This window comes from Mustelus asterias, chromosome 25 (assembly GCF_964213995.1).
Source record: "Mustelus asterias chromosome 25, sMusAst1.hap1.1, whole genome shotgun sequence".
Taxonomy (NCBI): Eukaryota; Metazoa; Chordata; class Chondrichthyes; order Carcharhiniformes; family Triakidae; genus Mustelus; species Mustelus asterias.
Window position 1 is genome coordinate 22105396 of NC_135825.1, and position 26371 is coordinate 22131766.

The 26371-nt window shown below is 45.1% G+C and overlaps 1 protein-coding gene across 2 annotated transcripts in view; it reads left to right on the forward strand.

Annotated features, from left to right (window-relative positions):
- LOC144511861 (complement component receptor 1-like protein) overlaps positions 1-26371 on the forward strand; it is an 81493-nt gene that overhangs the window by 39616 nt on the left and 15506 nt on the right. For both annotated transcript variants that reach the window (XM_078242258.1, XM_078242259.1), the window contains exons 8-11: positions 10503-10679; positions 14871-15047; positions 16032-16208; positions 20122-20250. In XM_078242258.1, coding sequence (XP_078098384.1) covers positions 10503-10679; positions 14871-15047; positions 16032-16208; positions 20122-20250 — 660 coding nt within the window. The remainder of the gene's footprint in view (positions 1-10502; positions 10680-14870; positions 15048-16031; positions 16209-20121; positions 20251-26371) is intronic.

Here is a 26371-nt window from a genome sequence, read left to right on the forward strand (position 1 = left end):
ATTCTAGAGTTTGGGGGGTGAAGCTTTCTCTGGAAGTTGCTGCATGAGAATTAGGAGACAGGTGTCTGAATCACTCTCCAGAAGTGTCTTAAGGCTAGATATCTCATAGCTACATAAGCATGTTCGGTTTCTGTGCTAACTGGTTCTAATGAAGGGATTCTGCTAAATTGGAACAATAGTGACAGCCAGTTGTTCAGAATTATATTTTGTCAGGTTCAAGTATTTTAATTGGTAAACATTATGCTGATTCTTTTTGTTATATTCTAACTGAGTTCATAAATAAAGTTTGTTTTGATAATAGCTTCCTAGTGGGTCACTTGAATCCGAGCTGGAGTGAAAGACCTAATGCTCACCCGAATGCCAAAATCAAATGTAAACGTTAGGACCTAAGCTACCATCATAGTGTACCTTGGAGTTTCTGATCTGGTCCTTAACACACTGATATCCTGGCTGATGTTTATCCCTTAATGCATGCCACAAAAATAGATTATTTGCTGTAATCAAACATTCCTAGTGATTCCCTATCCAGGAAGTCACAGACATTCAGTGCAGTGCCTAAGTTTCCATCCAATTAAATAGGTAGAAAATTTGACACAGTGGGTTCCAGGTCTGTGGACCCCGTGAGTGCCCAATGTACACTGCAAGGCCCAAGCACAGAAACAGCCCTTGATTCTTATTCTGTTTGGCACCAGCACAAGAGTAAAATTTAAATATAATCAGCTTTGATACTTTTGTTAAATCTGTCTTCAACTGACTCCAATTATTAGCTTGATAAATATGATCTGTGATAAAAAAAAATAGTGATGCTTGTTTCTGACTTTCACTGACATGAATATTGGCATCGATTTTAAACTTTAAACTTTAAATGCTTTAAACAGAATATATATTTTAATCTTGTTGACTGGCTCCTGTTTACGGTTAAACCCAGATGGAGTCATTTTTCCATCCAAATGCATTTTAATTTTCCACTAAAGCAAGTAATGATCCTGAGGATTCTAGCCAGAATTGATGCGGAGAGAATTTTCCTTTTGTGGGAGAATCTAGTAGGAGTCACTGTTAAAAATAAGGGGTCACCCATTTGGGACAGACATGCAGAGATTTTTTTTTCTCGGAGGGTCGTGAGTCTTTCGAACTTCATTCCACAAAAGGTGATGGAAGTAGATTCTTCGAATATTTTGAAGGCAGAGGCAGAAAACTCTTAATAAACAAGAGGTGTAAGGTTATCAGGGATATGCAGGAATGTGGGGATGAGGTTGCAATTAGACCAGCCATGATCTTGTTGAATGGTGGAGCGCTGTCTAAGTTCGGAGCCGTCTGCTTCTAATTCATATGGTTGTATGTAAGTTGTTGAAATAATTTTTCCTCTGTCATTTTTCATGATATTGTTTAAATCTTGATTCCTGAATCTTTTAACTTGCCTTCCTCAATGGTTCTATTGTATCTTCAGATGGCTAAAGCACTGTGAAAATATTTGAACAGGGAAATAAGCTCTTCTACCAAAGATAAAACGTGTATCAAAAAAATATTCTTATATAAGGAGAGACATGTCAGTGGACAGGAATTGTGGAGGGAGGATGGATATATTTCAGTGTTGCTAAATCTAAAATGTTCGCAGCAGATTCTTGCAGTGCGACTGTCCTGTAGTAACTGAATACTGTTGATGTTCATGGAAATAATCTTCACAACTTCATGGAGGCAATGACCTGCATGAGTGTGGTGAACCATAGATGGTTACCACTATGGGTACTTGTACATATGTTACTCTTGTTACTGTTGGGGTCAGGGTTGGGGTGTTCCACCTGTTAGCATTGTTCTGTGGTACACTCCGTTTGGCTCTGCCTTCTTACAGGAGTATAAATGTCACTGCTACTTCCTAGTGGCCCTTAGTCTGGGATAGTATTGTTATGATGTGGAGATGCCGGCGTTGGACTGGTGTAAGCACAGTAAGAAGTCTCACAACACCAGGTTAAAGTCCAACTGGTTTATTTGGTAGCAAATTCCATAAGCTTTCAGAGTGCTGCCCCTTCATCAGATGGAGTGAAAATCTGTTCTCCAACAGTGCACAGAGACACAGAAATCAACTTACAGAGTACTAATTAGAATGCAAATCTCTACAGCCAGCCAGGTCTTAAAGGTACAGATAATGTGGGTGGAGGGAACATTAAACACAGGTTAAAGAGATGTGTATTGTCTCCAGACAGAACAGCTAGTAAGATTCTGCAAGATCAGGGGGAAAGCTGTGGGGGTTACTGATAATGTGACATAAATCCAACATCCTGGTTTAGGCCATCCTCATGTGTGCGGAACTTGGCTATCAGTTTCTGCTCAGCGACTCTGCGCTGTCGTGTGTCGTGAAAGCCGCCTTGGAGAACGCTTACCTGAAGATCCAAGGCTAAATGCCCGTGACTGCTGAAGTGCTCCCCCACAGGAAGAGAACAGTCTTGCCTGGTGATTGTCGAGCGGTGTTCATTCATCCGTTGTCGTAGCGTCTGCATGGTTTCCCCAATGTACCATGCATCGGGACATCCTTTCCTGCAGCGTATCAGGTAGACAACGTTGGCCGAGTTGCAAGAGTATGTACCGTGTACCTGGTAGATGGTGTTCTCACGTGAGATGATGGCATCCGTGTCGATGATCCGGCACGTCTTGCAGAGGTTGCTGTGGCAGGGTTGTGTGGTGTCATGGTCACTGTTCTCATGAAGGCTGGGTAGTTTGCTGCGGACAATGGTCTGTTTGAGGTTGCGTGGTTGTTTGAAGGCAAGAAGTGGGGGTGTGGAGATGGCCTTGGCGAGATGTTCGTCTTCATCAATGACATGTTGAAGGCTCCGGAGGAGATGCCGTAGCTTCTCCGCTCCGGGGAAGTACTGGACGACGAAGGGTACTCTGTCCACCGTGTCCCGTGTTTGTCTTCTGAGGAGGTCGGTGCGGTTTTTCGCTGTGGCGCGTCGGAACTGTTGATCGATGAGTCGAGCGCCATATCCTGTTCTTATGAGGGCATCTTTCAGCGTCTGGAGGTGTCTGTTGCGATCCTCCTCATCCGAGCAGATCCTGTGTATTCGGAGGGCTTGTCCGTAGGGGATGGCTTCTTTTACGTGTTTAGGGTGGAAGCTGGAGAAGTGGAGCATCATGAGGTTATCCGTGGGTTTGCGGTACAGTGAGGTGCTGAGGTGACCGTCCTTAATGGAGATGCGTGTGTCCAAGAATGCAACCGATTCCGGAGAGTAGTCCATGGTGAGTCTGATGGTGGGATGGAACTTGTTGATGTCATCATATAGTTGTTTCAGTGATTGCTCACCATGACTCCAAAGGAAGAAAATGTCATCGATGTATCTAGTGTATAGCATCGGTTGAAGGTCCTGTGCGGTGAAGAAGTCTTGTTCGAACCTGTGCATGAAGATGTTGGCATATTGAGGTGCGAATTTTGTCCCCATGGCTGTTCCGTGTGTCTGGATGAAGAACTGGTTGTTGAAGGTGAAGATATTGTGGTCCAGGATGAAGCGGATGAGTTGTAAAATTGCATCTGGAAACTGGCAGTTGACGGCATTGAGTACTGAGGCCGTTGCAGCAATGCCATCCTCGTGGGGGATGCTGGTGTAGAGTGCCGAGACATCCATTGTGACGATGTCTCGGCACTCTACACCAGCATCCCCCACGAGGATGGCATTGCTGCAACGGCCTCAGTACTCAATGCCGTCAACTGCCAGTTTCCAGATGCAATTTTACAACTCATCCGCTTCATCCTGGACCACAATATCTTCACCTTCAACAACCAGTTCTTCATCCAGACACACGGAACAGCCATGGGGACAAAATTCGCACCTCAATATGCCAACATCTTCATGCACAGGTTCGAACAAGACTTCTTCACCGCACAGGACCTTCAACCGATGCTATACACTAGATACATCGATGACATTTTCTTCCTTTGGAGTCATGGTGAGCAATCACTGAAACAACTATATGATGACATCAACAAGTTCCATCCCACCATCAGACTCACCATGGACTACTCTCCGGAATCGGTTACATTCTTGGACACACACATCTCCATTAAGGACGGTCACCTCAGCACCTCACTGTACCGCAAACCCACGGATAACCTCATGATGCTCCACTTCTCCAGCTTCCACCCTAAACACGTAAAAGAAGCCAGCCCCTACGGACAAGCCCTCCGAATACACAGGATCTGCTCGGATGAGGAGGATCGCAACAGACACCTCCAGACGCTGAAAGATGCCCTCATAAGAACAGGATATGGCGCTCGACTCATCGATCAACAGTTCCGACGCGCCACAGCGAAAAACCGCACCGACCTCCTCAGAAGACAAACATGGGACACGGTGTACAGAGTACCCTTCGTCGTCCAGTACTTCCCCGGAGCGGAGAAGCTACGGCATCTCCTCCGGAGCCTTCAACATGTCATTGATGAAGACGAACATCTCGCCAAGGCCATCTCCACACCCCCACTTCTTGCCTTCAAACAACCACGCAACCTCAAACAGACCATTGTCCGCAGCAAACTACCCAGCCCTCAGGAGAACAGTGACCATGACACCACAAACCCTGCCACAGCAACCTCTGCAAGACGTGCTGGATCATCGACACGGATGCCATCATCTCACATGAGAACACCATCTACCAGGTACACGTTACATACTCTTGCAACTCGGCCAACGTTGTCTACCTGATACGCTGCAGGAAAGGATGTCCCGAGGCATGGTACATTGGGGAAACCATGCAGACGCTACGACAACGGATGAATGAACACCGCTCGACAATCACCAGGCAAGACTGTTCTCTTCCTGTGGGGGAGCACTTCAGCAGTCACGGGCATTCAGCCTTGGATCTTCAGGTAAGCGTTCTCCAAGGCGGCCTTCACGACACACGACAGCACAGAGTCACTGAGCAGAAACTGTTAGCCAAGTTCCGCACACATGAGGACGGCCTAAACCAGGATGTTGGATTTATGTCACATTATCAGTAACCCCCACAGCTTTCCCCCTGATCTTGCAGAATCTTACTAGCTGTTCTGTCTGGAGACAATACACATCTCTTTAACCTGTGTTTAATGTTCCCTCCACCCACATTATCTGTACCTTTAAGACCTGGCTGGCTGTAGAGATTTGCATTCTAATTAGTACTCTGTAAGTTGATTTCTGTGTCTCTGTGCACTGTTGGAGAACAGATTTTCACTCCATCTGACGAAGGGGCAGCGCTCCGAAAGCTTATGGTATTTGCTACCAAATAAACCTGTTGGACTTTAACCTGGTGTTGTGAGACTTCTTACTATAGTATTGTTAAGCAGTATGCTCTATTCTTGTTGTGAATAAAAGCCTTTATTCCCGGGTACGTCCTAGCCCCCCGAGTGAATTAATCGCGCATCAATTTTATTCACAACAAAATACCGAAAATTTTGTTCGAAGAAAAATGGAGCAGATGCTGAAACCCGATCGGCTAACCTTGGATCCGCATGCCGCGGGAGCGTCGAATACTTTCGACCATTGGTTGAAGTGTTTCCAGGATTACATCGAAGCCTCGACAGCAGTCCAGACCGACGCTGACAGATTGCGGGTCCTCCACGCAAGGGTGAGCGACACTGTGTATGCAACAATCCGTGATTCCCAAGAGTACAAAGAGGCCATCGAATTACTCAAGAAGCTGTATCATAAACAGCCGAACGAAATTCATGCTCATCACCTATTAGCCACTCGACGGCGGCAGCCCGGCGAAACGACGGGACAGTACCTGCGCGAACTTCAACAGCTAGCCAGAGCCTGCAATTGCAAGGAGGTGTCGGCTACGCAATACACCAACGATCTGATCTGAGATGCGTTCGTGGCGGGAATCGGCTCATCCTATATTCGCCTGCGGCTGCTGGAGCAGGGTAACTTGGACCTGGCTAAGAAGGTAGAATTGGCCGATGCAATGGAAACGGCCTCCAGAAGTCTTGAAACCTACTCCACCGACCACGTGGGAACAGCATGGCAAGGACAGCCACCGCCTCAACTGTACCCGGCGGCTCCTCGGAACTGCGCGATAATGCTCTCAACTTCAGACCTGACGGCTGCGGTAGCTCCTGGAGGCCCACGGTGCTATTTCTGCGGATTGGCGAAGCACCCTCGTCAGAGATGTCCGGCCAGGACGGTGTTTTGCTCCGCCTGTGGGAAGAAAGGGCACTATGCAAAAGTGTGCCGAGCAAAGACCCCTTCCAAGCCTAGCAGTGCTGCGTGTGACTCCCCAGGATCCATCTCCTCGTCTCCGGCCTCGTCGATGTCTTCAGCCACGTGCAATTCATGGGCGCCGCCATTTCCTATGACGACGATGCAAGCCACGTGCGACCTGCGGGTGCCGCCGCTTTCAACATCATCGACCACGTGCAATTTGTGGGCGCAGCCATTTTGGTCGACACCGGCCACAGAAGACCAGCAGGGGTCCTCGTCGTCGACTATCTCAGCTGCCTGCAGTTACACTCGGGATCCAACAGTGGCGTCAATCATCCTGGACCAGGCCAAGCCTCACAGACTCGACAAGTCCATGATGGACATAGAGGTAAACGGGCGCCTGACACATTGCCTGTTTGACAGCGGGAGCACGGAGAGTTTCATCCATCCGGATACAGTGAAACGGTGCACTCTCCGTGTGCAAACTGTCAGGCAGACAATCTCCTTGGCGTTGAGGTCCCGATCTGTTATTGTTCTTGGGAGCTGTGTGGTAACCTTAACGGTGCGGGGCACAGTTTACGAGAACTTCAGGCTCCTCGTGTTACCGCACCTTTGCGCTCCGGTACTCCTGGGGCTAGACTTTATGGTCCACCTGAAGAGTGTGACCCTGCGGTACGATGGGTCACTCCCTCCACTTTCAGTGGGAGAACAGCAGCCTCCAAATTGTCCAGCGCGCTCCACTTGCAGTCTCTCGACACTCAAAATTACCCCGCCTTCCCTATTTGAAAATCTCGTGCCAGGCTGCAAGCCCATCGCGACTAAGAGCAGGCGTTACAGCACTGAGGATCGGATCTTTATTCGATCTGAGGTTCAGCGGCTCCTCAGGGAAGGGGTCATTCAACCTAGCACTAGCCCATGGAGAGCACAAGTCGTGGTGGTCAAGACTGGAGACAAGCCCCGGATGGTCATAGACTATAGTCAGACCATTAATAGGTACACGCAGCTGGATGCGTACCCTCTCCCGCGCATATCTGACATGGTCAACCAGATTGCGCAGTACCGGGTGTTCTCCACCATCGACTTGAAGTCAGCCTACCACCAGCTCCCCATTCGCCCAGAGGACTGCAAATACACGGCCTTTGAGGCGGATGGCCGTCTCTACCACTTTTTAAGAGTCCCTTTCGGCGTCACTAATGGGGTCTCGGTCTTCCAGCGTGAGATGAACCGAACGGTAGTCCAAAATGGGCTATGGGCTACCTTCCCGTACCTGGACAACGTCACTATCTGCGGCCATGACCAGCAGGACCACGACGCCAACCTCCAGAAGTTTTTACGCACTGCGTCTCTCCTGAACCTGACATATAACAGGGAGAAGTGCATATTTAGCAAACACCGCCTAGCAATCCTCGGATACGTGGTGGAAAACGGGGTCATCGGCCCCGATCCAGACCGTATGCGTCCCCTCCTTGAACTTCCCCTACCCACTAGCATCAAAGCACTGAGAAGATGCTTAGGCTTCTTCTCGTACTATGCACAGTGGGTTCCCAATTACGCGGACAAAGCCCGTCCGCTCATAAAATCTACCTCTTTTCCCCTGACAGCAGAGGCTCGCCTAGCCTTTGAAGGGATAAAAGCCGACATCGCGAAAGCCACGATGCACGCTGTCGATGAGTCCATCCCCTTTCAGGTGGAGAGTGATGCATCTGATTTCGCCCTGGCCGCCACACTTAACCAGGCGGGCAGGCCCGTCGCCTTTTTCTCTCGCACCCTCCAAGGCCCTGAAATTCGGCACTCCTCTGTGGAAAAAGAGGCTCGGGCCATTGTGGAGGCCGTACGGCATTGGCGCCATTATTTGGCTGGCAAACGATTTACCCTGCTCACGGACCAGCGGTCCGTGGCCTTCATGTTCAACAACACGTTAAGGGGAAAAATTAAGAATGATAAAATCTTGAGGTGGAGAATCGAACTCTCCACCTACAACTATGATATCATGTACCGTCCGGGGAAGCTCAATGAGCCCTCAGATGCCCTGTCGCGTGGAACATGTGCCAGTGTGCAGGAGGACCGGCTACAGGCCCTCCACAATGATCTCTGCCATCCGGGGATCACTCGGCTCTTCCATTTTATAAAGGCCCGGAATCTGCCCTACTCCATAGAAGATGTCAGGTCGATAACTCGAAGCTGCCAGGTATGTGCAGAGTGCAAGCCGCACTTCTACCGGCCTGACAGGGCACATCTCATTAAGGCCACTCGCCCTTTTGAACGACTGAGTGTCGATTTCAAGGGCCCCCTTACTTCGACAGGTCGGAATGTGTATTTCCTCAATGTGGTTGACGAGTACTCCCGATTCCCCTTTGCCATCCCCTGTTATGACATGTCCTCTGCCACGGTCATCAAAGCCCTGTGGAGTCTTTTTACCCTGTTCGGCTACCCCAGTTATATCCACAGTGATAGGGGTTCGTCGTTTATGAGCGACGACTTGAGGCAATACCTGCTCTCTAAAGGAATTGCCTCAAGTAGGACTACGAGTTACAACCCCAGGGGTAACGGACAGGTCGAGAGAGAAAACGCTACAGTCTGGAAGGCTGTTTTACTGGCGTTAAGGTCTAGGGGTCTTCCAGTCTCCCGTTGGCAAGAGGTACTTTCTGATGCGCTCCATTCAATCCGGTCCCTCCTGTGTACGGCAACCAACGCTACCCCACATGAGCGGATGTTTACCTTCCCCAGGAAGTCTTCCTCTGGGACCTCACTGCCGTCTTGGTTGACGTACTCAGGACCTGTCCTCCTGCGGCGGCATGTTAGGGCCCGCAAGTCCGACCCTTTGGTTGAACAGGTCCATCTCCTCCACGCCAACCCTCAATATGCCTATGTGGCATATCCTGACGGGCGAGAGGACACGGTCTCCATCAGAGATCTGGCGCCTGCAGGGGACCTGGAAACCCCCGTCACTCCCGCACCCCTGGTTAGGATTCCTTTGCCCATTCTCTCCCCTCCTGACACGGCGCGGGCAGCATCGGGACCTCCACTTAATCCTCTTGCTCCCGTGTGCAGCTTGCCTGAGTCCAGGAGATTGTCGCCACCTCGAGGTCCACAGGTGTGTGAGGAACTGGAGGAGTCACTGGACACCACCTCGGAGAGAGGGTCGTTACCATGGTCACCAGAACCGGCACTGGAGCCAGTGCTGCGGAGGTCGCAGAGACGGTGCGGACCTCCGATCCGACTGAACTTGTGAACATATGGACAGTTTGTATTGTCTCTTTACCCCACCGGCTTTTGTTTTTAAAGGAGGGGTGAATGTGGTGAACCATAGATGGTTACCACTATGGGTACTTGTACATATGTTACTCTTGTTACTGTTGGGGTTAGGGTTGGGGTGTTCCACCTGTTAGCATTGTTCTGTGGTACACTCCGTTTGGCTCCGCCTTCTTACAGGAGTATAAAGGTCTAAGGGCTATACTATACTACTTCCTAGTGGCCCTTAGTCTGGGATAGTATTGTTAAGCAGTGTGCTCTATTCTTGTTGTGAATAAAAGCCTTTATTCCTGGGTACGTCATAGCCTCCCGAGTGAATTAATCGCACATCAATGGGTGATGTGATTTTTCAGGACGAATGTGTTTCAGGACATTTCCTTTTGAAACAATTATCAGAATAGGTGATCACAAGTATCATCTCCTGAATAAACAGATGATGAACCATCAGAAAATTAGTGGATCATGGATAGGTTCAAACAAGCTTTTTTATCAGGGAATTTAACAGTCACGCAGGATTTGATGACAAAGGGGTGAGTTCTGAATGGAAAACCCGATCAAAATGCTACCGTTACACATCACAGATAATGGGAAATGTGACAACTTTCCTTTTTCAAGTATTTTGAAAACCGTCTCCAACTTGGTCCTATGGCTAAAATTCAAGAAGTGTCTACCGTTTTTCCTAATGCTCATTACCATTCGAGCCTCAGATGCTGCTGGGGTTTTTTGATATAAAGAGATCTTAATCTTTGGACTGTGACAAAGAGAGTACAAGCTGACATTACAATGTCAATTGTCTTTTTCAGAAACTCAAAATGCTAAAAAAAGGGCCTAATATTGATTAGTGAATACAATGTAGTAATTTTGTAAAATATTGTCCACTCTTGTGTCTAGTTTTCAGGCTACTTTGTACCTGTTAATCACCAGCAAGAACTCTGAATGCATCAGGAACAAAGTTATGGTTAGCAAGTGTGTTTCCCTTTGAGTCTATTGGTATTTTCTCAGACAGATCTACATGGGTCACAGTCACAATGAATGTGTCATCCACTCCATAAAGTGTAATGATTACAGCTTAGACTTTTTCTCTTACAGAAATTGTCTGTGCTCCTCCGGGCCCCATTAGCAATGGAACTGTGACACAAAGAGATAGATGGATATATGGAATGGATGCAACATTTTCATGCCACGCTGGCTATACTCTGATTGGCCAACATACCATTAATTGCACAGAAACTGGAAACTGGAGCCGAGAAGCACCTATTTGTCAAGGTAATGTAATATATCATAAAAAGAGAAATTACACAATTCTTGTTATTAATATACTTTTGTAGAACTTGCAAAATTTCTCACTATTTTAAAACTATGAGGAATTTTGGGGGTTTGAAATTTCTTTCTCAGCTTTGTTCTGTTCTGGTCTCAGCGTAAAGACAGGAAGCTACCAGCTGGAATATTTCAAGCCAGAGTTGAAATGTTCTACCATTGTGGTTCGCACTGCTGCCTCACAGTGCCAGGGGCCAGGTTCAATTCCAGCCTTGGCTGACTGTGTGGAGTTTGCACGTTCTCCCCATGTCTGCGTCAGTTTCGTCCGAGCACTCCAGTTTCCTCCCACAGTCCAAAGATATGCAGGTTAGGTGGATTGGCCATGTTAAATTGCCCCTTAGTGTCCCAAGACGTGTAGGTTAGGGGAATTATTGGGATAAGTGCATGGGGTTACTAGGGTAGGTATGGAGGTAGGTCTATGTAGGATGCTGTGTCGGAGAATCGATAAAGATATGATGGGCCAAACGGCCTACTTCTACAATTTGGGGATTCTGTGATTGTCTCAAAATATCTTATTGAGCTCATTGAATTACATTTATAACAAATTTTCTATACAGTTGCTGTTCAAATCTCATCCGACAACAGTTTATTAATCATTTTATCCAAGAGTAAATAAAGTTCAGTTTAAACAATGTAAATTTCTGTTGCAATTTATTGCCATACTACTCCCAAGTTTGCATGGCTTTCACTTGTGCCAATGTTCTCTATGACCGGCTATCAGGTGGTTTAAGCTGTTGACCAGGCTGGACAAATTCATCCTGAAATCCCATTCCGGCTGCTATGTTGTGTTACATGATAGTAAAGTGTGGGATCACCCTTTCAGTCTCATACTCAATCAAGGCTCACAATCCAGTGCAGTACCGAGCGAGTGCTACACTGTTAGAGGTATTATTTTTTAGGTGTGATGCTAAAATGGGGCCTTGTCTGCTCACTCTATGACGTGAACAACCCCACAGCATGTTTTGAAGGAGAGCAGGTGTGACGATACTGTGCTTTTAAGAAATGTATTTGTTATGTCTTTGTGCAGGATCTGTTGTAGCAGTTTTTATTATCAGAAACGTTCAGTCTGGAACCAGCAGCACTGTATTGTTACTGTGGCAACATAATTGATCATAATTGATTTTTGATTTGATTTATTATTGTCACATGTATTAGCATACATTGAAAAGTATTATTCCTTGTGCGCTATACAGACAAATCATACTGTTCATGAGAAGGAAACAAGAGAGTGCAGAATGTAGTGTTACAATCATAGCCAGGGTGTAAAGAAAGATCAACTTAATGCAAGGTAGGTTCATTCAAAGTCTGACGACAGCAGGGAAGAAGCTGTTCTTGAGTCGGTTGGTATGTGACCAGGGACTTTTGTATATTTTTCCTGATGGAAGCAGGTGGATGAGAGAATGCCCGAGGTGCGTGGAGTCCTTAATTATGCTGGCTGCTTTTCTGAAGGAGAGGGAAGTGTAGACAGAGTCAATGGATGGGAGGCTGTGTAGTGTTTGTTTTGATCTGAATTAAGGGTTCTGTTGCTTTCAATTTTCCCCTGGGAAATTGCACAGAGGGACGTGATTGCGTTGATTGACAGGTAAAGTCTTATGACTGGGTACAGCCAGGCTTACAAAGAAAATTCAAGCTCAGTCTGTTTTTGGGCTCTTCAGAGAGAGGTTGCTATCTCTGTATCTCTTGATCTATTTGAAGTGGCGAGTGGAACCTACCAAAAAATAAGCTTTTCTCTCTGAGATTCTAGAGTTTGGGGGATAAAGCTTTCTCTGGAAGTTGCTGTATGAGAATTAGGAGACAGGTGTCTATCTTAATTACTCTCCAGAAATGTCATAAGGCTGGAAAGCTGGCACCTACATAAGCATCTTTGATTTCTGTGCTAACTGGTTCTAAAGAAGGGATTCTGCTCAATTGGAACAATAGCGATAGCTAGCTATTCAGAATTATATTTTGTCAGGTTTAAGTATTTTAATTGGTAAACGTTATGCTGATTCTTTTTGTTATATTCTAACTGAGTTCATAAATAAAGTTTGTTTTGATAAAAGCTTCCTAGTGGGTCACTTGAATCTGAGCTGGAGTGAAAGACCTAATGCTCACCCTAATGCCAAAATCAAATGTAAACGTTAGGGCCTAAGCTACCATCATAGTGTACCTTGGAGTTTCTGATCTGGTCCTTAACACACTGATATCCTGGCTGATGTTTATCCCTTAATGCATGCCACAAAAATAGATTATTTGCTGTAATCAAACACTCCTAGTGATTCTCTATCCAGGAAGTCACAGACCTTCAGTGCAGTGCCTAAGTTTCCATCCAATTAAATAGGTAGAAAATTTGACACAGTGGGTTCCGGGTCTGTGGGCCCGTGAGTGCCCAATGTACACTGCAAGGCCCAAGCACAGAAACAGCCCTTGATTCTTATTCTGTTTGGCACCAGCTCAAGAGTAAAATTTAAATATAATCAGCATTGATACTTTTGTTAAATTTGTCTTCAACTGACTCCAATTACAAGATTGATAAACATGATCTGTGATAAAAAAAATAGTGATGCTCGTTTCTGAGTTTCACTGACATGAATATTGGCATCGATTTTAAACTTTAAACGCTTGAAACAGAATATATATTTTAATCTTGTTGACTGGCTCCTGTTTATGGTTAAACCCAGATGGAGGCATTTTTCCATCCAAATGTATTTTAATTTTCCACTAAAGCAAGTAATGATCCTGAGGATTCTAACCAGAATTGATGCGGAGAGAATTTTCCTTTTGTGGGAGATTTCTTTTTCTCGGAGGGTCGTGAGTCTTTCGAACTTCATTCCACAAAAGGTGATGGAAGTAGATTCTTTGAATATTTTGAAGGCAGAGCCAGATAACTCTTAATAAACAAGGGGTTCCCAGGGATATGCAGGAATGTGGGGATGAGGTTGCAATTAGTCCAGCCATGATCTTGTTGAATGGTGGAGCGCTGTCTAAGTTCGGAGCCGTCTGCTTCTAATTCATATGGTTGTATGTAAGTTGTTGAAATAATTTTTCCATGTTCCTCTGTCATTTTTCATGATTTTGTTTAAATCTTGATTCCTGAATCTTTTAACTTGCCTTCTGTGAATTCATCCTCAATGGTTCTATTGTATTTTAAGATGGCAAAAGCACTGTGAAAATATTTGAACAGGGAAATAAGCCCTTCCACCAAAGATAAAACTTGTATCAAAAAAAATATTCTTATATAAAGAGAGACATGTCAGTGGACAGGAATTGTGGAGGGGAGGATGAATATATTTCAGTGTTGCTAAATCTAAAATGTTCGTAGCAGATTCTTGCAGTGTGACTGTCCTGTAGTAACTGAATACTGTTCATGTGCATGGAAATAATCTTCACAACTTCATGGAGGCAATGACCTGCATGGGTGATGTGAAATTGCAGGACGAATATGTTTCAGGACATTTCCTTTTGAAACAATTATCAGAATGGGTGATCACAAGTATCATCTCCTGAATAAACAGATAATGAAACATCAGAAAATGAGTGGATCATGGATAGGTTCAAACAAGCTTTTTTATCAGGGAATTTAACAGTCACACAGGATTTGATGACAAAGGGGTGAGTTCTGAATGAAAAACCCGATCAAAATGCTACCGTTACACATCACAGATAATGGGAAATGTGACAACTTTCCATTTTCAAGTATTTTGAAAACTGTCTCCAACTTGGTCCTATGGCTAAAATTCAAGAAGTGTCTACCGTTTTTCCTAATGCTCATTACCATTCGAGCCTCAGATGCTGCTGGGGTTTTTTGATATAAAGAGATCTTAATCTTATCAGAGAATACAAACTTACATTGCAATGTCAATTGTCTTTTTCAGAAACTCAAAATGCTAAAAAAAGAGCCTAATATTGATTAGTAAATACAATGTAGTAACTTTGTAAAATATTGTCCACTCTTGTGTCCCGTTTTCAGGCTACTTTGTGCCTGTTAATCACCAGCAAGAACTCTGAATGCATCAGGAACAAAGTTATGGTTAGCAAGTGTGTTTCCCTTTGAGTCTATTGGTATTTTTTCAGACAGATCTACATGGGTCACTCTCACAATGAATGTGCCATCCACTACATAAAGTGTAATGATTACAGCTTAGACTTTTTCTCTTACAGAAATTGTTTGTGATCCTCCGGGCCCCATTATCAACGGAAATGTGACACAAAGAGATAGATGGATATATGGAATGGATGCAACATTTTCATGCCACCCTGGCTATACTCTGAGTGGCCAACATACCATTAATTGCACAGATACTGGAAACTGGAGCCGAGAAGCACCTATTTGTCAAGGTAATGTAATATGACATAAAAAGAGAAATTACACAATTCTTGTTATTAACATACTTATGTCGAACTTGCAAAATTTCTCACTATTTTAAAACTATGAGGAATTTTGGGGGTTTGAAATTTCTCTCTCAGCTTTGTTCTGTTCTGGTTACAGTATAAAGACAGGAAGCTACCAGCTGGAATATTTCAAGCCAGAGTTGAAATGTTCTACCATTGTGGTTCGCACTGCTGCCTCACAGTGCCAGGGGCCAGGTTCAATTCCAGCCTTGGCTGACTGTGTGGAGTTTGCACATTAGATAGATAGATAGATAGATACCCTACAGTGCAGAAAGAGGCCCTTCGGCCCATCGAGTCTGCACCGACCACAATCCCACCCAGGCCCTATCCCCATATCCCTACATATTTTACCCACTAGTTCCTCTAACCTACACATCTCAGGACATTAATGGGCAATTTTAGCTTGGCCAATCAACCTAACCTGCACATCTTTGGACTGTGGGACGAAACCGGAGCACCCGGAGGAAACCCACGCAGACACAAGGAGAATGTGCAAACTCCACACAGACAGTGACCCAAGCCGGGAATCGAACCCAGGTCCCTGGAGCTGTGAAACAGCAGTGCTAACCACTGTGCTACCGTGCCACCCTGTAATAATTGAATACTATTGGTGTGCATGGAAATAATCTTCACAACGTCATGGAGGCAATGACCTGCATTGGTGATGCGAACTTGCAGGAAAAATATGTTTTGGGACATTTCCTTTTGAAACAATTATCAGAATGGGTGATCACAAATACCATCTCCTGAATAAACACATAATAAACCATCAGAAAATGAGTGGATCATGGATAGGTTCATGGATACATTTTGATAGGGTTTTCCATTCAGAACTCACCCCTTTGTTATCAAATCCTGTGTGACTGTTAAATTCCCTGATAAAAATGATTACAGCTCTAATGATGACAGCTTAGACTTTTTCTCTTACAGAAATTGTCTGTGATCCTCCGGGCCCCATTAGCAATGGAAATGTGACACAAAGAGATAGATGGATATATGGAATGGATGCAACATTTTCATGCCACGCTGGCTATACTCTGAGTGGCCAACATACCATTAATTGCACAGATACTGGAAACTGGAGCCATGTCGCACCTATTTGTCAAGGTAATGTAATATGACATAAAAAGGGAAATTACATTGCTTTAGTTATTTTTACCATGTTTTTGTAGAGCTTGCAAAATTTCTCACTATTTTAAAACTATGAGGAATTTGGGGGTTTGAAATTTCTCTCTCAGCTTTGTTCTGTTCTGGTCACAGTATAAAGACAGGAAGCTACCAGCTGGAATATTTCAGGCCAGGGTTGAAATGTTCGACCATTGTCTCAAAGACAATTATTGAGCTCATTAAATTACATGTACGACAAATTCTCTGTGCAATTGCTGTTCAAACCTCATCCAACATTCGTTTATGAATTCAAGTCTTAATTGGAGGCTAGAAATTCAGCAGCAAAAAACTCACCTCCTGACTCACCACAGCCGAGGCATAAGTCAAGATTGTGATGGAATGGTCTTCACTTGCCTGAATGAGGGCAGCTCCAACACTCAAGAAGCTTGATACAATCTAGGACAAACCAGCACACTTGATCATCACCCCATCCTCCACCTTAAACATTCACTTGCTCTGCCACCAGTGTGCAGTGGCAGCAGTGTGTATCATATATAAGATTCACAGTAGCAACTTGCCAAGCCTCCTTGGACAGCTCAGCACCTTCCAAACTCAAAACTCCACCACCTAAGAAGGCGGTATACAGCAACTGGCCCAAGGGACACTTGAGGTCTGAGTTTGTTTTTCCTGCGGCCCACTTACTTATCCCTGCTTGCTCACCACCTCCCACCGTCTCACTGTTTGCCACCTGTCCTCCATGCTTGTTCCCTCTTCCACCCCCCCGCTTGCTGCTCCTTTTTCTGCTTCGCTTGCTTCCTCCTTCTCACACCCCAGGGCCCGTTATTCCCCAAAGGTTGAGCCGTGGCACTTCCATGCCCATTGACCCACTCACTATACACTACATAGAACTAGTAAACCCTAGAATGACAGTAGGATGTGGTTTAAAAAAAGAGATTTAATAAGAAGTAAGTCATTCATAACTTTAAAGTTTAAAAGAGTAACTTCACTAGAAGGCATTAAAGTGCAATCAGCTAGATGTTTTAAGGTATTAATGAAAATCTCAAGATCTTGAGCTTAGTTAACCTTGAATAAGTAAACATTGCAAAAATGCCCATGGGGATCAGAACACCTGAACTGTCCATCGAGTAACATTTTCTCTGGGGCACAGCTGTTTCAACAAGAGCAATGGATGTCCAGACTCTCTGTGTGAAGGCTCTCTGGGGTCATGGGGTGAACAGAGAGGCATAACTTGCCATGGGGGCATGAGGACTTTTAATAAAAGTTCTGTTTACTAAATTTTTGCAACAATCATTATGAGTAACAGGACAGAGCATAGCTTGCAGTGCAGCAATAACTTTATAAACTTACATTTGGAAAAGAGAGAGGAAAAAAGAGAATTAGGAGGAAACGGAAGTGAGAAACAAAAGGAAAAAAAGATGAAAATACCCTTGCTTGCGTCAAAAAAGTAAGAAGAAAATCAAAACAATCGTTGGATAGGTAAAGTTTCATATCACATATGGAAACGAATTATGGTCAGTTATCTGAAAGCCGAGAACTGTATTTCCTCAAAATAATCTAGGAAAGGTCACCAAGCTACATAAAATCCATCAATAGAGCCTCTCATAATATACTTTATTATCTCAGGTTTGAGATTCCGCATATGATCACATATGCAATTAGTAAAAGAGGGTGAGACAGACTGTTTCCAATGTAATAGGATAATATGTTGAGCCAATAATGTTGAAAAAGTGAGTAAATCAGTCTGAATGTTTGTAAATGGGATGCCATTTGGTTCCACTTCAAAGAGTGCTACAATGGGAGAAGATTCAATGTTACTACTTGTGAGCGTGATGCAAAAATATCTGTTCAAAGTAAAACCAATTTAGGACACGAGTAGTACATCTGAATTTGAGAGGTTGGGGCAGCATGACATTTATCACAGGTTAGATCAACAGCAGCGTATTTCTCTGCTAGGACAAAGGACCCCGCGGCCTGAAAAGCAGCTGCAGGCTACCTATTCAGGCAAATGTGAGAGAGGGCATCTCAAGATGGGGGAGCCTTCTCTTCAACCTTTTAAACTTTCAAATAAAAACTGTTCTTGGCAGCCAGGCCGCCAGAACCCCTAGAGCCAGTCAAGTGGGGGGAGCCTCATAGCGTGCCTGGAACACAGGCCCCCCATGCTGCTGCTGAGGGGTGGCCTTCAGGTAGATGGCCAAGTCCCTGATTGCTTGGGGGGAGGCTTCGGTGACTGGGTGTCGAGTTCAGTCGGTCTTAGACGGCCAAAATTAATAGGCTTTTCAAGCTTTAATTGGCTACCTGCCTCTCACAGGCAGATAGTTTTGCTGCATCCCCCACTCTCATTCCATCACCAGGATAATGGCCCAGGGACAAAATGATGCAAGCAAATGGCCAGTTGGTGCCATCAAATGTTGACCTCATTTGCCTCCATTGGGGCCTAAACTCCAGGGTAGTTTGTAGTGTTGACATCCAGAGAAATCTCTCAATGAGTTTAAGTTGAATTCTGTGATTTATATGTGGTGTTTATAGCACTAAAAATGTTCTTACATGTTTCCAACAAGTAGAATTTATTTCTATTTGAAGATATATTATCCACAGATGTCTCAGGGAGTGTTCATTTTCCCCTAACAGGGCATTTTTTCACTGCATGTGGTCGATCATAATTATTTTCCATCCATAAAGTACAGTCAGAATGCTGTGACTGTATTTATATAAATTCCATATGCTAGAGCCCTTTTATGTATTGTAAAAATTAGCAAGTTGCCAGCACTTTCAATGCTTACTGATCTGAGTATGATATTGAACCAATGGAGCATTGGGAAGGTAGCCAGTGTAATACTCAGGTATGCTAGCATTCGGAGCTGTTTGATTTTGCCATAGTCAATTATTCTGTTTCTTATCTTTTGTCCACATTTTCCTTAGTGACTGGAGACTCTTGGATCTTTTTGTGTCCCCTTGAATGCCCCATAGGTTAGACTGAATGCGTGATTTTCGTTTTGCTAATTTCCACCGTAAACCTCAGACATCACCCATGGCTGGGATTCTCCAGTCCCGCTGCAGTGAATGGCGTTTTGACTAAGGGCCAAATTCTCCATTCTTGCTGGCAGCGGGGGCAGGGCGAACACTATCAGAGAATCCCGCCCTATATTTCATGTTCAACGTGGATGGCCCTTACAATATACATCGTAAGTTGTTCAATGTACTGTGTTTAGTTTTGATCCAGATTCGATTGTACTTTATTCTGGCACTTTGCATCTTGCACAGTTGAAGCATAAATTGGAGAGTTGTTCAGCCCTAGTCTTTATTTTCCATGTGTTGCAATGTTTGGTGTATAATGGCTTGTTTAATGCTTCATAAATTTGCTCAATAATTTCAATCCAGAAGAAGGTTGGATGCAATGTAAACAGAGATTCTGTGGTTCAAAAATAATTAATACCTTAGAATCTCTACACTGCAGAAAGAGGCCATTCAGCCCATCGAGTCTACACTGAGTCTCCAAAAGAGCATCCCACCTAGGCCCACACTCTTTCATTATCCCCATAAGCCTGGGTTCGATTCCAGCCTTGGGTGGAGTCTGCACATTCTCCTGTGTCTGCGTGGGTTTCCTCTGGGTACTCCGGTTTCCTCCCACAGTCCAAAGATGTACTGGTTAGGTAGATTGGCCATGCTAAATTGCCCCTCATTGTCTCAAGATGTGCAGGTTAGATGGATCAGCCATGGTAAATGTGTGGGGTCACAGGGATAGGGTGGGGGAGGGGGCCTGAGTAAGTTACCCTATCAGAGAGTAGGTGCAGATTCAATGGGCCGAAGGGCCTCTTCTGCAATGTAGGGATTCTATGATTCTGTGATTGTATGAATAGCCTATTTTGAGCAATTGTGTGACTCTATCTTTCAGATAGCTATAAAGAACAGAGTTTATCTAATTTCATCATCATAGCTACAACACGTGAAACAGGAGCTCAAATACGTGACATTACCACGGATGATGAAGACAGGAACAGTTTGCTTTCATCACTTTCTCATTGTGAGTATTCATTGTATGTCAACCATTTGAACCGCATACGCATGTTCCAGTCTCTCATTACCCTTGCATACACTGGCCTACAAAGGCTCCCAGTTCAGCAACCACTCAAATTTCCTTGTGTTCAAATCCCTGTGTGGTTTCACTCCAGCCTATCTTTGCAACCTCGTCCAGCTGAGAATTCTGAGTGCCTCCAATTCGAGCTTTTTGTGCATCCCGTTTTCCTATACGCCATCATTGGTGGCTGCAGTTTATCATTGAGATGGAGTGAGGGGGATACTTGTGTCTGCATGAAAAGGATTGGTGACCGAAACATCACAGGGGCGATTTTCCCCCCAAAACATTAAGTGCCCAACGGGCAGGAAAACGGGAAATTTTCCTCTCTATTTTTTGGGTGAACTTAGTTGGTTGAATTTCTGGCAATCTGCTTCATAGAGTCCGCCGGGGGCTTCACGCTGGTAGCAGCGGGGGTGGTGGAGGGGGGCATAATCCTGCTAGAGAGGATGGCACCAGCATGCTGAGCGGGCCACTGTGCCTGTGCTGGTCTCCCAGGGAGATTGGCGCATGCACACTGGCTCCCCCCCCTCATCGCCAGCCTCTTGATGGCTCCCCCAACTATCCCACCCCTAATCGCTGGCCCCAACAACCCCCAACCCAATCGCCAGCCCCGACACGTGCCCCACCCCATTGCCAGCCCTGATATTTCCCCAATGGCCAACCCAAGCACCCCCCATGGCCAGCCCAGATTGCCCGCCATCTTCCCCAACTGATTGCTATGCAGAGTACGCAGTGGTTTCCTCTCCCAACACCACTGATTGGCCCTCCCCCGGTCTGCCTCCCCCACCCTCTCCCAGAAGGCCTTGCTCCCCTCAGGCCCTGCTCCTTTGGCACTGCCCGATTCCCTGTGGGCAGTGCCAGGGTGCCTGGTAGGCAGCGCCTGGGTGCCTGTTTCAGCCCTCCCTCCGGTATTTTCCTGCTCAGGCAGCGCAATAGGCTGGGAAAATCGCACCCCACCTGTGTGAAATGAGAAGAATGGACAGAAGAAAACCAGGAATGGCAGAGGAGAGGAAAAGGTTGTCATGATGAATGGAAAACATAGGAGGGAATATCATGCTCTGTGAATGGGGAAAGTTGTAGATAATGCAGGGCATTTGGGGAAACATAGTTGTCTGGCAAAAGTACCTCTTCTAAAGGAAAGTAATTTTTGAGAGTTTGGGTAAGTGATACCTCAGTTGGTTTTCTGAAAACCCAATATCATCCACTTTAACCTTTCTTTTGAATTGAAAAGCTATCAATTGGGAGGCGTTGGCATAGTGGTATTGTCACTGACTAGTAATCCAGAGACCCAGAGCAATGTTCTGCGGACTGGGTTCAGATCCCACCACAGCTGATAGTGAAATTTGAATTCAATAAGAATCTGGAATTAGAAGTCTAATAATGACCCTGAAACCATTGTTGATTGTCATAAAAACCCATCTGGTTCACTAATGTCCTTTAGGGAAGGAAATCTGCCATCTTTACCTGGTCTGGCCTACATGTGACTCCAGAACCACAGCAATGTGACTCTTAAAATGCTGCTTTAGGGATGGGGAGCAAATGCTGGGCCAACCAGAGAGACCCATATCCCATGAGAGAATGAGAAAAAGGTTGAACAGATTGCACATTTTAAATTGAGAAGACAAAGTGTTCTGGGGTAATTCCTGACTTTTCTTAATGCATTGCAAATTGGTGCAGAGGACGAGACTGGAAATCAAAGTGAACACACCCATATATCACTGAAATCCACATGAGCACACCGACATACCACTGAGATCCACAAGAGCACACCCATATACTACTGAGCTCCAAATGAACACATCCATATACCACTGAAATCCGCATGAGCACACCCTTATACCACTGAAATCCACAAGAGAACACCCATATACCATTGAAATCCACAAGAGAACACCCGCATACCACCACACCCACATACCACTGAAAACCACATGGGCATACCCATATACCACTGAGATCCACAAGAGCACACCCATAGACCACTGAAATCTCTATGTACTCATTCTGTTCAAAAATCCAATGTTATAAGTATCAATGAGGTTTTCAGTGTTAATTTTGTTGATATCCTGTCACACCCTAATCTGTGATACTGCAGTTCCAAGTCTTGGTCAGAAGGTGGATCTGACACCCATGGAGTTCTCCAGAGCAAAATTATCCTCCTTTCTCTGAAGCCATTTTGATTTTTAAAAGCCTACTATTTAATAGCATTAACTTTTTAACCCTCATCATCATTACCCGTTAATTCTTGTTCACCAATCCTGCGCAAATAAATTAATATTTAATTAGTGTCTGATCAGAGTTCCCCTGCTGAGGGCTGGATTTTTATTTAATAAAACTAGCTGCGATTTACTGACGTGCTTGTAAGTTGTAAAGAGGACATAAAGGGTGGGATTTTATAGCCTCGCTCGTCCCGAAACCGTAAAATCCTGCCCAAGGTCAACGGACCTTTCCATGGTTCGCCCCTTGCTCGCTCCAATTTCCGTGGTGGGCGGGACAGTAAAATTCTGGCTAAAGAGTCTACAAAGCGGTAGCACAGTGGTTAGCACTGCTGCTTCACAGCTCCAAGGTCCCGGGTTCGATTCCCGGCTCGGGTCACTGTCTGTGTGGAGTTTGCACATTCTCCTCGTGTCTGCGTGGGTTTCCTCCGGGTGCTCCGGTTTCCTCCCACAGTCCAAAGATGTGCAGGTTAGGTTGATTGGCCAGGTTAAAAATTGCCCCTTAGAGTCCTGAGATGCGTAGGTTAGAGGGATTAGCGGGTAAATATGTGGGGGTAGGGCCTGGGTGGGATTGTGATCGGTGCAGTCTCGATGGGACGAATGGCCTCCTTCTGCACTGTAGGGTTTCTATGATTTCTATGAAAGGGATATGGATAGTTGAAGTGAATAGGCAAAAATTTGGCAGATGGAATATAATCTGGGAAAATGTGAACTTTGACAAGGAGAATAGAAAAGAAGCATATTATTTAAACGGAGAGAGTTTTCAGAACTCTGAGGAACAGATGGTTCTGGGTGGCCTGGAAAAGTATCACAAAGAGTTAATATGCATACATGGCTGCAAAATATTATGCGATTCCTATGACACAGGTTACCCAGGTATACGCTCACTAAAAATCATAGAATCATAGAATCCCTGCAGTGCAGAAGTAGTCATGATGTGAAGGTGCCGGCGTTGGACTGGGGTAAACACAGTAAGAAGTTTAACAACACCAGGTTAAAGTCCAACAGGTTTATTTGGTAGCAAAAGCCACACAAGCTTTCGGAGCTCTAAGCCCCTTCTTCAGGTGAGTGGGAATTCTGTTCACAAACAGAGCTTATAAAGACACAGACTCAATTTACATGAATAATGGTTGGAATGCGAATACTTACAACTAATCAAGTCTTTAAGAAACGAAACAATGTGAGTGGAGAGAGCATCAAGACAGGCTAAAAAGATGTGTATTGTCTCCAGACAAGACAGCCAGTGAAACTCTGCAGGTCCACGCAACTGTGGGAGTTACAAATAGTGTGACATGAACCCAATATCCCGGTTGAGGCCGTCCTCGTGTGTGCGGAACTTGGCTATCACACTTGGGTTCATGTCACACTATTTGTAACTCCCACAGTTGCGTGGACCTGCAGAGTTTCACTGGCTGTCTTGTCTGGAGACAATACACATCTTTTTAGCCTGTCTTGATGCACTCTCCACTCACATTGTTTCGTTTCTTAAAGACTTGATTAGTTGTAAGTATTCGCATTCCAACCATTATTCATGTAAATTGAGTCTGTGTCTTTATAAGCTCTGTTTGTGAACAGAATTCCCACTCACCTGAAGAAGGGGCTTAGAGCTCCGAAAGCTTGTGTGGCTTTTGCTACCAAATAAACCTGTTGGACTTTAACCTGGTGTTGTTAAACTTCTTACTGTGCAGAAGTAGGCCATTTGGTCCATCGACTGCACTGACTCTCCGAAAGAACATCTTACCCAACATACTCCCCACACACCCCACCACCCACCCTACCCACCCCCGTAACCCCACGCATTTACCATAGCTAATCTCCCTAACCTACCCTTCTTGGGACACTGAGGGGCAATTTAGCATGGCCAATCCACCTAAGCTTCACATCTTTGGATAGCTGTGGTGTATGTCTGAGCCTTGACAGGTGGTTCTAGGAGGCTGGTTGACAGTGCCAGGCATCACTATGATCCTACCCCAGTTCTCGCTGTTCTTTACACATGCATTACAAATAGCACTCAGCAAATTAAAAGGCAACATCATGTTGGGTGAATGGTAGTGTAGTATTACTGGAATCCTGAGGCATGAGTTCATATCTCACCACAGCAGCTTAGTTCGAGCATGGAATTACCGAAGACTGCATCTGGTTCACAGATGTCCTTGAAGGAGCAGCAAATCTGCCATCTTCACCTGGTCTGCCCGAATGTGATCCAGTGGTGGGCAACCTGTGAACTCCATGTGGCCCACTAGGGCTCTTAGTGCAGCCCACAAGACATTATGTTGACCGTTGCCCATGTGCAGCTATACCAGATTCTGCTGGATTCGTCCTACGTCATGTTTTTCCTGGTGGTATTCCCAAAGTGATATACACATAAAACAAATGCACCTGAAATGAGATGCACGCTGATTGCAGACAACACTGACTATGAGAGCCATGCACTCACTCCGTGTCCAGTCAAAGAGTAAACCTTTTTGCCATTTGAAGTTGATAACAGTTCTATTAATATATGAATGATTAAGCATTTTCCATCACTCCTATTGGAATTGTCCACATCTATTAAATGAGGCAAAACGGTAGCACAGTGGTTAGCACTGCTGCTTCACAATTCCAGGGACCTGGGTTCGATTCCTGGCTTGGGTCACTGTCTGTGTGGAGTTTGCACATTCTCCTCGTGTCTGCGTGGGTTTCCTCCGGGTGCTCCGGTTTCCTCCCACAGTCCAAAGATGTGCGGGTTAGGTTGATTGGCCATGCTAAAAATTGCCCTCAGTGTCCTGAGATGCGTAGGTTAGAGGGATTAGTGGGTAAATATGTAGGGATATGAGAGTAGGGCCTGGGTGGGATTGTGGTCGGTGCAGACTCGATGGGCCGCATGGCCTCTTTCTGTACTGTAGGGATTCTATGATTTCTATGATGTATTTAATCTTTTTAATGGGGTCATAGTTAGTGAACAGTCTTGAGATAAAGGAGGGCCACTTACAGGGCCCACTCACTAGCCTATGTTGCCTATCACTGTTCCAGACCAATGCGGTTGACTACTAATTGCACGTTGAAAAGGTCTAACAAGCCATTTAGTTATCCCCATGGACTGCAGCAGTTCAAGAAAATAACTCACCACTATAGTCTCGAGGGCAATTAAGGATGGGCAACAGATGCTGGCCCCATGAATGGTGCTTATATCCCGTGGAGGTGTGCAATAAAATGGATTTTTATGAAGTAGTGCAATTATGTACAGTCCTTAAATGTTTTGGAGTTGGTGTGTTTTATTTGTGAAAACTGGGGCCCATGAAATAATCATTTCTTAAATGCATTGTTTTCCAACTTTTGAACAATGGCTGTCAATATCTGGCACTGACCCACGTTTTGAAAGAAATATTCATGACACTTGTTTTATGAAATTGTGATCTTGTGCTCAGGATCCAGCAATGGATATTAGATTTGCATTTTGCATTTTATAGAAAAAATGGTTAATTGTCCATGTGACAACGCTTGTTCAATAGCTGACAAGCTCCTGAAGATTATCTCATTCAGGTTAATCTCCAAGCTACCTTCACATTCTTGTAGGGAAGCATCAATGCAATTAATAGCCAAAATATGGCACTTCTAATCCTCAATCATTCACACAAAATTAGAAACATGAAAAATAGGAGCAGGAGTAGGCCATTCAGCCCTTCGAGCCTGCTTTGCCATTCATTGCGATCATGGCTGATCGTTCGACTCAGTAACCTGTTCCCGTTTTCCCCCAATATCATAGAAATCATAGAGAAAGGAGGCAATTCAGCCCATCGGTTCTGCGCTGACAACAATCCCACCCAGGCCCTAGCCCCGTAACTCCACTAATCCCTCTAACCTATGCATCC